Genomic DNA, 12,260 nt, shown 5'->3' with positions numbered 1-12,260 from the left:
GTACACTTTCAATTCTCTGTGCATAAAGCAACTTCAGAAGGAAAAAGGAAGGTCCTTTTGTTCTAGGTAAAAGGCCTTAACCAGAGACCTAGTGAATTTGTCAGTCTTCATACACAGTCATTTTTTACTGAAAGAAAAAAAAAGGGGGGGGCTTTTTTTGCACAGAAAACTGTAAAACTTTTATTCAAGTTTAAATGCTCTCTTCTCTTAACAGCCTAAAGGTAAGTCAACATAAACTTTATCATTCCTAATGTTTCCCTTCTATTTCATAACCTGGAATCTGTTTTCCCAAGAAAAGTATCTATTGCCACCTTTGCCTTAAAGCATGGGCTTTGGACTCACAGACAAGGGTTCCAACCTAGTTCCCAAACAGCATGACCTTGGGACTGAGTTACCTCATGTGCAATATGGGCAAATAGTATTTCTCTCAGTCTTGATACGTAGATTAAATTAAATAACAGATGGAATAAATACAGATGTAATGTGTCTCTACAGTGGCTGTTACTGATATTATTTAGATTATGGGATTACTAATTTAAACTATGCTGAATCAGTCGCCCAGCTTTCTCCTCAATACACACATCCCATATCATCAACATGACTATTCACACATCCCTTGCTCACCATTAATTACCTATGCATTAACTCTTAATTCAACTGGAACAAAAGTCTCCTTGTCCTCGCATGGTTCGGACTGAGTCCGTTAATTGTTCAATGAGTCTGACTGGTAGAAAACGATGTGCCGTGACCACCCACTTTGTTGGATTTAATGTCTTGGGTGTGGGAGATTTCATTTTAAAGAAATCATTTAGCTCTCTCTTGGGTATTCGGTTTGGCATAAATCACGAATTTTCAAGCAAAAGTTTCTTCCAAAATTATTATGAGAATTATGACTCTATGTTTATTGCTCAGCTGCCCACCTCTTTCAGTATTGCTTTCTATTTAAAATCCACTTTTTAAAATATTGACAAATAAAAAGCCATTCACAGCATATAAGAGGAGTTTCAGACATCTAAAATACAATAGAATTGGAACTACTTTAAATATGTAATTATAATATTTATGATATCGGTGACAATTGTATTGAAAATTCCAAAGTATTGAAACCATATAATTATTAAGACTTTTACTTCCCCTGCAGGTATAAATACATGAGTCTAATAAACTTTCTCACTATGAAAAAAACACACTTATATTATATTAAAATATTTCAAACTATTTAATGAGGTTCGTTTCCTTCCAAAAGTAAACTGAGGTTGTGTCTGAACCAGCTTGAGGCAAGGGAAGTTTCAAACATAATGTTTTTAAAACTAGCCATTATTTCCCATGTTGAAAAAAAAATTGCAATTTTATTTCCTAACAGCAAATGAAACTGTCAGGAAAATTTAGGTGTAATAAAATTGGGTGGTTAAACCAACATGCTAGACTTGAAATAAAACTGAATTAAAGGAATTAAAATTAATTCGTATGTCAGTCAACTCTTTAAAAATACTATTCAAAACTTACTATTTTTACAAACAGAACTTCCTTGTTCTTGATAAAGTGTAAAGTTAACTATCTCTTTAATGGCCATTAATGCTGCTGTAGCTGAAACTGTGCATCGAACAATATTTTGCATAAAAATGTGTTGCTTCTGGCAAATTTTCTGCCTATATAAAAAGTTGTCAAGCTGGGTGACTTTAGTGGTACAGAGTTTTAAAATGGTGGATTCGGTCCAAGGTTAGCTAATAACGGCTGACATGCCCTGGAATCTTGAGGCCTAAATCAACATTGTTTTCACAGCTGTAATTAAGCCACCTAATCAGAAGCACATTTTGACGGGACAGTTTCTGGAAGCCAGACATTACAATTCCTTATGCCTGGAGCGCAGTGGCTCATGAGAGGTCCTCGTTTAATTTCAGGTTAAAAGGGGGGGCGGGGGGCCAGTAAAATAAAAAGACGACTTTTTTAAGCAACATGCAACTGTTGAAATGAAGCAGGCCTATGTGTTCATGACTTGACCAGCCTTCCATCCCACCCTCCTCTGGCTCTCTGCTGAGTCCCCCAACTCTCAAGTGGCAGCTGCACACAGTGAGATGAAGGGTCTCTGCCAAGATCAACAGATGAGCTGGTCGAAACTGGCTCTCTGTGTGTTCTGATTGTAAATTGTGCTGGTGATGATTAGAGAACTCTAACACAGGATGTCGACTCTTAAAACTGTCCAGAGAAAATAATTTTTTTTTAAGTTCAGGAAAAAATTTTTTAACTTTTTTTGTGGCTTGGTGCATAGTGTTGTGTCTATAACTTTCATACGATTCAAATGAATTCACCCAAATTAAGCAACTCTGTTATTAAAAAAGGAAAAAAGAAGGCCACGGCTTGGCTGCTAGCAGGGACCTTCATCTCTGGTTGTTTATGTAACACTGCGGGACACTGTGGTTCTCCACCAGCCCGCCAGTCATGTGCTTCAACCACCTGCCAAGAGGAGATCATCCTAAAATGATGAAAATCTAGGCTGTGATAGTCACATTTTATCAAGCAACTGTGTTGATGTCTTGAAAACAGCTAAACTGCCAGGTGAAGCTGTTTTCTGCAGTGTTGTTGCATTTTGTAACATTTAAACTTTCAACCCCAGAGGCCATTGTAAAACTATCAATATGAAGGCACTAGTCACTGGAGTCTGATTACATTTAGTTCTGCATTTTAATTACATATGGATTCTATTAACTAAACCTTTTGCCTTATAGGCAGCATTTTAATCAAATTACTATAATTTTCAAATATGTTACAATAGTTTCACGAGTTAAAAGTTCACATTCCTAACATATTAAATATCAAAAAAACTTTGCATAAAAAAGGAAATACTCCTTACAAATACGCTAATACATTTTCAGATTACTTTGGGGACTTTTGACTGACTAGTTACAAGTTATTGTGAAATTTATTTAACTTCTATACATTTGTAAATGGATTATTGGTGTTGAATATTACCAAATTCAAAATATAATTATGTTATTATAAACTTAGAAACACATACTCAATTTTATTGTTGCAAAGTGAAGCGAGAACAAAACAAAGCACAGTTAGAAATTAAGCATTCAGTATCAGTATTTGTAAGTTCAATCAAAGAAGTTCAGAGCTGAGAGGGAATTTCGATTCCATCTAGTTTAAACCCTTCATTTTACAGCCAGAAAAAAACAAGTCCAAGGAGACTGTGTGATTTATTTCCTAAAGCTTTGTGGTGAGTTGATAACAAAGGTTGTTCTAGAATCCAAGTTTTCTCTGATTCTCTGTCATGCTACTTTCCAGTATAACATACTGCCATTCTGTGTAAGCAACAATATAGCTGCCAATCCCTACCACCCAAGAACTAAGAGATGCTTTTTTAAGGTGGTGAAAAACACACAACATAAAATTTACCATTTTAACTTTAAAGTGTACAATTCAGTGGCATCAGCTATATTCACGATGTTCTGCAACCATCACAACTATCTTAGCTCTAGAACTTTTCCACCACCCCAAAAGGAAATCCCATACCCATTAAACAGTCATTCTCCATTCCCTCCTCCCTCCCACCCCACCAATAACAAATCTGCTTTCTGACTCTATGGAGAAAGAATATGCCTATTCTGCATATTTCACATAAATAGAATCATGCAATATGTGGCCTTTTGAGTCTGGCTTCTTTCATTTAGTATAATGTTCTCCAAGTACCTCCATGTGGTAACATGTATCAGCGCCTCCTTCCTTCCGTGGCTGAGTAATACTGCATCCTCTGGATACACCACATTTGTTTACCCACCAGCAGACGGACATTTGGGTTGTTTCGCTCTTTTGGCTGTTGTGAATAGTGGCGTTATAAGCATTCGCTATTTCCTCTCTCTTTTTTGTATGGCATTCCTAGTAGGTGTGAAGTGATATCTTATTGGGGTTTTGACTTGCATTTCCATACTGACCAGTGATGCTGAGCACCTTTGCATGTGTTTGTAGGTCATTTGTATATCTTATTTTGAAAGGTATCTATTCAAGTTCTTTGCTCATTTTAAAAATTAGGTTGTCTTTTTGTTGTTGAGATATGTGTCTTTTACATATTAGATCCTAGTCAGATATATGATTATAAATATTTCCTCTCATTTTTTGTAGGGTGTTTTTAAATGCACAAAAGTTTTTAATTTTGATAAAGTCCAATCTATCTATTTTTCCTTTTGTCACTTGTGCTTTTGGTGTCATGTCTAAGAGTCCACTTTGCCAAAGCCAAACTCATGAAGATTTATTTCTAAGTTTTTTATTAAGAATTTTAGGTCTTTGATCCATTTTGAGTTAATTTTTGTATATGGTGTGAGGTTAGGGTTCAAGGAAAAACATTTTTGAAAATAAGCTTTCTACTGATTTATGTAAATTAGAATTCGATTTCTGAAATAAACCTCACATAACTCTTATATTTTGCAAGGCCTAGGCATAGCTAATTTTAATTTGGTACACACCATTGTTATCAACAAGCATTTACTAGGTGCCCACCATGTGAGTAAAAGTTATTACGCTGGTCATTTTATGTCTATGTGAGTAAACACACAGAGGCAGGGGCCCCCAAAAATCTGACAAAGTTTAAAATTATTTAAATGGAATGCTGAAAAGAATATTCTTATCATAAATAATTTTTCATCTGGGGTTTTTTGTTTTTGTTTTGTTTTAGGAAGAGTAGTGAAGAAAAATATCTAATTTATATTATTTTAAAGTTTTACTTAAAATTTTATATTGGTATAATAATATATAAGTTATTATGTTCATTCTCATTAAGTGTTTGCTAGAGAAATATATGAAATATCATTTGATCAGAATTAATTTAAGAAAATTCTGTGTGGGAAAAAGTTGGGGGAGGAACTATGATTTGTGCAACATATATGTTCCATAATAAGTATGTTTGAACAAATATTATTAAAGGAATGTTCTTCCAATTAATTTTAATTCTAATCAACCAGCATTTATTGAAGTCAGATCACTATAATGGATTTTTTTAATGAATCATAACATGGTAATACATACACAACTAATTGATTATATAAGTCAGTCTACTACATAGTGCTTAGACAGGTAAGTACAGTGATAAGTGAACATAACAAAGGGAACCCTTACTTCTGGCAACTGGGAGATGAACTTAAAAAATCAGATGGAGCCAGGACATGCCTGAGTGTCAATGATAGAGAATTTGTGCTTTTCCAGGAAAAAAGTGTAGAGCCAAAATGTTTTGAGTCAAGCTGTGGCCTGACCATATCTGTATGTTGGAAAGATAACTCTGGCGTTAAAGTGGCAAACAGGGTGAAAGGGGACAATGTAGGTATGGGAAACTCATTGAAAAACCAAGGAAACACTTATAGCCCAAGGAAAGCTTAATGTGACCACAAGGATAGAAAGGAGAGAATGAATCTGAGAGATCTGTGGTGGTAGAAACAATAAGATTTAGCAGTTGATTAAATATTGATGGTAGAGGGAAAGTGGAACAAATGTTAAGGGGTATTCCTGGGCTGCAAGAGGGATAGTTATGTCAGAGAGAGGGAATGTAGAGAAAGGAGAATTTGGAAAAATGAGGAGTGGCAACATTGGATAACGTTTCAGTCTGGGACCTCGGTGAGTTTCAGGTGTCTGTAAAAGACTGAAGTAGAGACTTCTGAAAATCCAGCAGGCAACTAAAGCACTCAAAACAACGGGAGAGATACTCAGAAGCATAAGTAGTTGCTGCCACTCCTGGAACAACTGATAAAAATAATTAAAGCATTTGACTGCTGAGTTACCATCTATATTTTCTACAACTTAATAACTTACTACAATGATCAGAGTTTGAAATTTTCATACTTACCTCTCCTTGCTTTGCAATATTTTATCACTGAAGAATTGAATTATATAAATACAGGGTGAGGCAAAAGTAGGTTTCCAGTTGTTCATATGGAAAATAATACAATAATTAATAAATAAGAATATAAGAATAAACTGTTTCATGTACTCACAACTGTAAACCTACCCTTGTATATTATATTTATATTATTTATATTTATATTTATATTTATATTTAAAATGTACATATCTAATATAAAATGTTTATGTATTATATAAATAATATAATTATATTACATTTATATTTCTATAAATATAAAATTTATAATATCATGCCCCTATAGTCACTATCCAGACATCACTCATTCATCCTCTTAAATGGCATCACACAAAAATTAAAAGGCTACAAGGGAGGTGTGAGGCCAATAGAATATACATTATCATCTCCAAGCCTCTGTTTATTATGCAAAAAAGCTTGAGTTTCTGGACAATGAGAAACTTTTAAAAGTTCGGATATGTATGTTGGGGATCAAGGAAAACTGTGCATGTTGACTCGGCATTTGGAAGTTTATGAAAGCAATTTACCTTAAATTCTATAAATTTATTTATCCATACAAAACTAATACTGACAGACAATCCTTCCTCTCTTGAGAAAATGTAATAAAAATAAATATGATAAAATATTATTTGAGAACTTAAGAGAAAGGGGAACCTTACTTTTCTTTCATTTTTATTTATTGATTTGTGTAAAGAGAGAGAGACATCAATTTGTTGTTCCACTTATTTATGCATTCATTAGTTGATTTTTTTTAATATATCTTTATTGATTTCAGAGAGAGGAAAGGAGAGGGAGACAGAGATAGGAACATCAATGATAAGATTGGCTGCCTCCTGCACACCCCCTACTGGGGACTGAGCCTGCAACCCTGGTTGATTCTTATATGTGCCCTTACCGGGGATCAAACCAAACCCACAACCCTGGTGTAGAGGTGCAATGCTCTAACCAACTAAGCTACCTGGCTAGGGCAGGGAATCTTACTTTTTTGTTTTTATCTAAATTGAACCAAAATATCTAACCTTTTCACCTTAATTAACAATCTAATACCACTGACAACTATCAAACCTGCATAATGATACAAAGACATCTCCCTTGCCAAGATACTAGCCAAAATGCTCCCCTGATTTGTAATTTATTACTTTCTCATAAAGAAAGTACTATAGAACTTAAAACATACTGCTTAAACATACAGCGGTAATGAGGCAAAGCAATACTGCAGCGTGCAGCATCGTAACTCACTGCAAAGCATTTGGGTTTGGCATTCTGAGTTTCACAGATTGCAATATCATATGTTTCTCCACAGCTGTGGGTTTGCCAGCATCCAAACACCCACAAGTAATTGGTTCTGACTGCTGTACTGTTCTCTACTGGGCTGTAGAGGACTCAAAAGCCCTTTCTGGTTACTATTACTCAAGATAAAAGCTCTAGAGCAGCCCTCAGTTAATGGGTCAAAGACCAACATACTGAAAATGTTAAAGTACTGGCAAGTGTACAACTGACAGGAACTCTTAGATGAACTCCAGCATTATTATTATATGTTGTTGAACAAAAAAGTGAAAATGTCACCTAAAGAGGGATACAGTCTTTAAAGATGACTAGTTATGTCTACAATATTATCAATCTCTCTTTCATTGCAACACCATGATATATTAAGTTTTTGATTAACAACGAATATTTTTTATTTTTATCCAGTGAAATGGCTGGAAAAGATAGTAATGAGCATATACTGACTGTTCTCAGTTTGTTAAATCAGTGATAACAACAAATAACATTAATGCTGTATTTAGTATGTGCTAAAAGCACTGAGTTAAGGGTTGTTTTAGCTTTCGCCTACTCACAAAAAGATTTCCTCATAGTTACATATATTTCTTACTATAGATTAGCTGTAGTAAATACATGTAACTATCAGAAAATTTTTATGTGTAGGGAAGAGAAATATTTATTGAGCTCCTCCTACTACTAATATAGACACTGTGTCTTTGTTTAGTCCTCAGAACAACCCACAGTGCAGGCAACTTCAACCACGTGTTACCAATACAGACACTGATGCTTAGAGTGTTGTACGGATGATAAATAACTGCCAGAAAGCACACCCAGGCCTGCCCGAGTCCCAAGCCTTGCTGAGAGCAGATGGCAATGATCGGTGGGGTGGGTACTGGATGGAGCTGGTTCATCTGAGGACCCAGCAAAAGAGTTTGAGAATGACCAAAAATAACAATACTAGAGAGACCAAACAAAAACACCAAGAGCAAAACGGCCAGAGGCAGAATCAAATCAGATTGTAGAGCAGGAAGCAGGACTGGATGGTGGGAGAACAGAGCAGGAAAGCGCGCAGGGAAGGGTCTGGGGCTCCAGTGGGTACAGGCTGCTTCAGTGGGTTGGACGCCTTTAACTGAGAGGGGGAATGGAACTAAAGTAGCAATACGTTTTTCTACTATACAAAAAACTCATTACATAATTTAATTAATTAAACATATGTACTATTCATAAGGCTTATTTCTCAAAATAAAACATGTTTTGATTATTCTTCTCCCTTCAAAAAAATGCCAAACTGCTATACATTTTTCAAAAACTCCCACAAACATTTCATATTCTCAGTATTTTTTTCTGACAGTGTTACGCAGAATGAACTCCTCCCTCATCTATGCTCCCAAAGGCTTCATGCATGCCTATTTTTATGACTGCTTATGTGACTGTTTCCCTTGCTACAAGAGGAATCCATAAGGGCAGAGATTGTCTTAACACCTTCAAACCCATAGAACAAGTAAAATGTAAACAAAATTATAAAATGTCAATAATTATATTAAGTGTAAATGGTCTAATAACCCAATTAAAATTGACTGTCAAATAGATAAATAAGACAAAACAAAACTATACCTTTCTATAAGAGATTCACTGTAAATATCAAACATAGGTTAAAGAAAATAATGGAAAAAGATAAAATATACAAACACTAGTGAAAAGAAAGCTGGAGTGTAAAAAGGTAATAACTAAAATTATTAAAATGGACAATATGGTGATGAGGGCCAAAACCATATTTCTGGAGGCCTAATTTTAAGTCACTGAAACATGTAAAGTCACTACCATCTTCAAACAGAGCTCCCTGAGTCCTCCAAACACTCCACTCCTATGCCTCACAGTTAACAGCTAAATCCTTGAAACAGTTGATTAAATTGAGTGGGGGTTTTTTGGTCAACTTCTACTTATTTATCCACCTCTTACTGAAAGAGTCTTTGCTAAGGTTACTAAGGGCTTCCATGTATTAAATTCAAAGGCCATTTCAATCCTCATTTCACTTGATCTTCAGCAGCATATTATACTATTGACAACTTACTCTTCTTAAAATACTCCAATCTCATGGCATCATACTTTCTGGGTTTTCCTCGTACCTCTTTGCCTGTTCCTTCCCAGCCTCCTTGCAGCCTTACCTCTTCTACTCAAGCATTATATGTTTTTCAAGTTTCATTTCTAAGCCCTTTCCCCTTACTTTATAAACTATCCCTTTATAGTCTCATTCTTGCTAACAGCGGCAAGTCCCATCCATACAGATGATACTGACTTAAAATTTACACATCCATGTGGCATCTTGCTTAAATTCCATATCAAGCAGCCTTCTTGACATCTCCAGTTTGATGTCTCAAAAGTTCCTCAAACTCAACATACTCAAAACTAAATTCACAATATTCCCTCCTGTTGTATTGCTTTTCTCTTAGTAAATGAGATCATTGATCTATTTCCAAAAGCAAAAATTCTAAAATTGTCTGACACACACCCTGCTCTTCTTCTTCCCATCCAATTGTTTCTTCACGCCACGGCCAAAGTGATCTTTTTAAAAAAGCAAATCTGAGCATGTCACCCCTTCTTCAAAGTTTTACAATGACTTTTCCCTTGCTCTGAAAACAAAGACAACAAAGTCTGACCTTTCCGTTCTCCAGACCATCCTTGTCTCAGACACTCTTGCCTTTGTTCTCTGTATTCCAGCCACACTGGTCTTTCTCAGTGTCTTCTTCCCATCACAGGGTCCTTGTAGATGCTCCCACTCCCCTCCTCCTGATCTGGAACGGTACCTCTTCCACCCCGCGATAACTCCTATCAGTCTCCAAATATTAGCTCAAACATCACTGACCTTCAAAAGGCTTTACTGATACCAACAAAGCTGACATAACCTAACAGTATAATATAATATTAACCAATGGGGTCAGAGACTTAGCCAGAAAAAAAAAATGTATGTTTCAGAGAAAGGCTAGAATAAATTCCAACTATTTACTCAAAAAAATTTTTTAAGTTTCCTCTTCATTTTAATTTATCTTAGTGGGTGTCAAATTTACTACTGTCTCATTAAGAAATTACTGAAGTCATTTTAAAAGTTGAATTCAGCTGAACTCATATCTCAGGTCCTAAAGAGCAGATTTGTTTATTTATTGAATACATCACCAGTATTTTTCATTCAAAAAAACATTTGTTGATCACCTACTGTGGGCCAGACTGTTCTTGGCACTAGAGTGCCTTCACAGCAGTGAGGAAAACACCCCAATTGCTTATCTTTATGGAACTTTTGTTCTACCGAGGGTAGGAAGAAGACAGATAATAAATAAATAAATAAATAAATAAATAAATAAATAAATAAATAAATAAATAAATAAATAAAATACACTGCATGTCAGCTGTAATAAGTGCTACAGAGCAAAATGTAAGTTGAGGAAGATGAGAGGTAGACAGGCAGGCTCGGGCAAGGGGGAGGGGGAGCCGGGGGAGGGAGGGTTGGGGTTACAACTATAAATACCACGATCTTTAAGGCTTTACTGGGATGCTGACACTTAAGCTAAGACCCCCAAGGAGCTGAAGAACCCAAGCATCGCTGTGCACCCATATGTTTTAATGCCAGCTCTTTTTCTGCCAATATGTCGTTTGAAATGGGTCAATAGCTGATTGGCAGAATGATACTGTTTTTACTTACAAGTTACCCTTATCTATTGTAATCAAACCAAAAAAGGCAAAAAGACATTCCAGTTATTGATAACCCTCTATCACTGTTGACATATCTGCCTTTTGAGAAAAAAAATTTAATGTTTATTTTATTCCCTTATGTCATAAATGCATTCACTTTTTTTATACTCCCCAAACACATATCTTAATATTTAAATGTAGAAAATTTTGTTTAGTCTTAAATGAGCCCAAATTTCATCATGGGCTAAAATTTTAAGACATAAAATGACTGCTGAAACTGAATTTTAATCATATAGATGAATCACAACATGAATTTTAGCTAGGCATGTATTATGGATAAGTCTAGTTTTCTACAGAGAATAATCACATGTTCTAATTACCATTTTGGTTATACGCATAATTAATAATATTCTGTCTTAATGGGACACACTGAATCTTCAGACAGTTGTAAGCTTTAACTATGCACACTGCCAAATCCAACTGTCAGCTGCACTGCCAAACACAAAGGAATCTTGATGTAGTGTGTTAGCATTGATAACAATACGCATATCTTTACACATGATACAATGGAAAATTAATTGCTTTTCTTCCTTCAAAATTGTCTCCACACTAATAATTTTATATTGCTTGATCGATCATCTACCCTAAATTATATGTATTGGCAAGTTATCTTATGAGCAATAAGTACATGAATGTAAATGTGACCCAAGATTCAAAGAAGAAAAAAAATTTGTAGGACTTACCGATTGTAAACTTTCATTTTCACGTAAACAAGCGGTGTGAAGTTCTGATTTCAAGGTTGCGATGTGACTTCGATGAGACGTCATTTCCTTCTCTAAGGTAGCAATTCTGGTGCTCGCAAGCTGGTAGACATCTATGAAACTTTTAATCATAGCCTAAAGAAATAAAAATAGTGTAATTTTGAAAGCAAAAATCATTAAAATTTTTACACAAACTACTTTTCATCTTTCTTTAAAATAATAAAGCTAAACCACATTTCATATTGAGAACAGTGACTATTTTAAGAGAGTTTGGAAGAAAATAATTGAGACTACTATTTATTTAATAAGATATACTTTGATCTATTGTGCTTAAAATTTAGAATGCAGTTTTTAAAGATGGCACACTTATTTTCTTTGTAAAGCTAAAATCAAGTCATAATTTGACCCACATTTCAATCTTAAGGCACACAACAGATGGATATATAAGCAAAATATTTCTAAATGAGCTGAATTAGTAAAATTTTCAATCCACCTTAAAAACAAATGTTTTTAAACACAAGGAACTGAAATAATCCTGTGATTTTTTCCTAAGAATAAATAATGTCATTCCTATATTGTAAGAAAAGCATAATTATATTCATTCATATAATAAAGAAGTATCCTTGCATTATACTATATATAAAAAATAAATAATACAAGCAAGCGCTGGTAACTTTCTCTCTCCC

At 34.8% G+C, this 12,260-nt stretch overlaps 1 protein-coding gene across 1 annotated transcript in view; it reads right to left on the bottom strand.

Annotated features, from left to right (window-relative positions):
* The window catches only part of CCDC171 (coiled-coil domain containing 171), a 237,488-nt gene that overhangs the window by 27,754 nt on the left and 197,474 nt on the right, over positions 1–12,260 (bottom strand). The window contains exon 26 of the mRNA XM_081151147.1: positions 11,557–11,709. Coding sequence (XP_081007273.1) covers positions 11,557–11,709 — 153 coding nt within the window. The remainder of the gene's footprint in view (positions 1–11,556; positions 11,710–12,260) is intronic.

This window comes from Miniopterus schreibersii (genome assembly GCF_964146895.1).
Source record: "Miniopterus schreibersii genome assembly, chromosome: 11".
NCBI lineage: Eukaryota > Metazoa > Chordata > Mammalia > Chiroptera > Miniopteridae > Miniopterus > Miniopterus schreibersii.
Note: the sequence above shows the minus strand (reverse complement) of the source record. Positions and strands in the feature narration are given on the sequence as shown.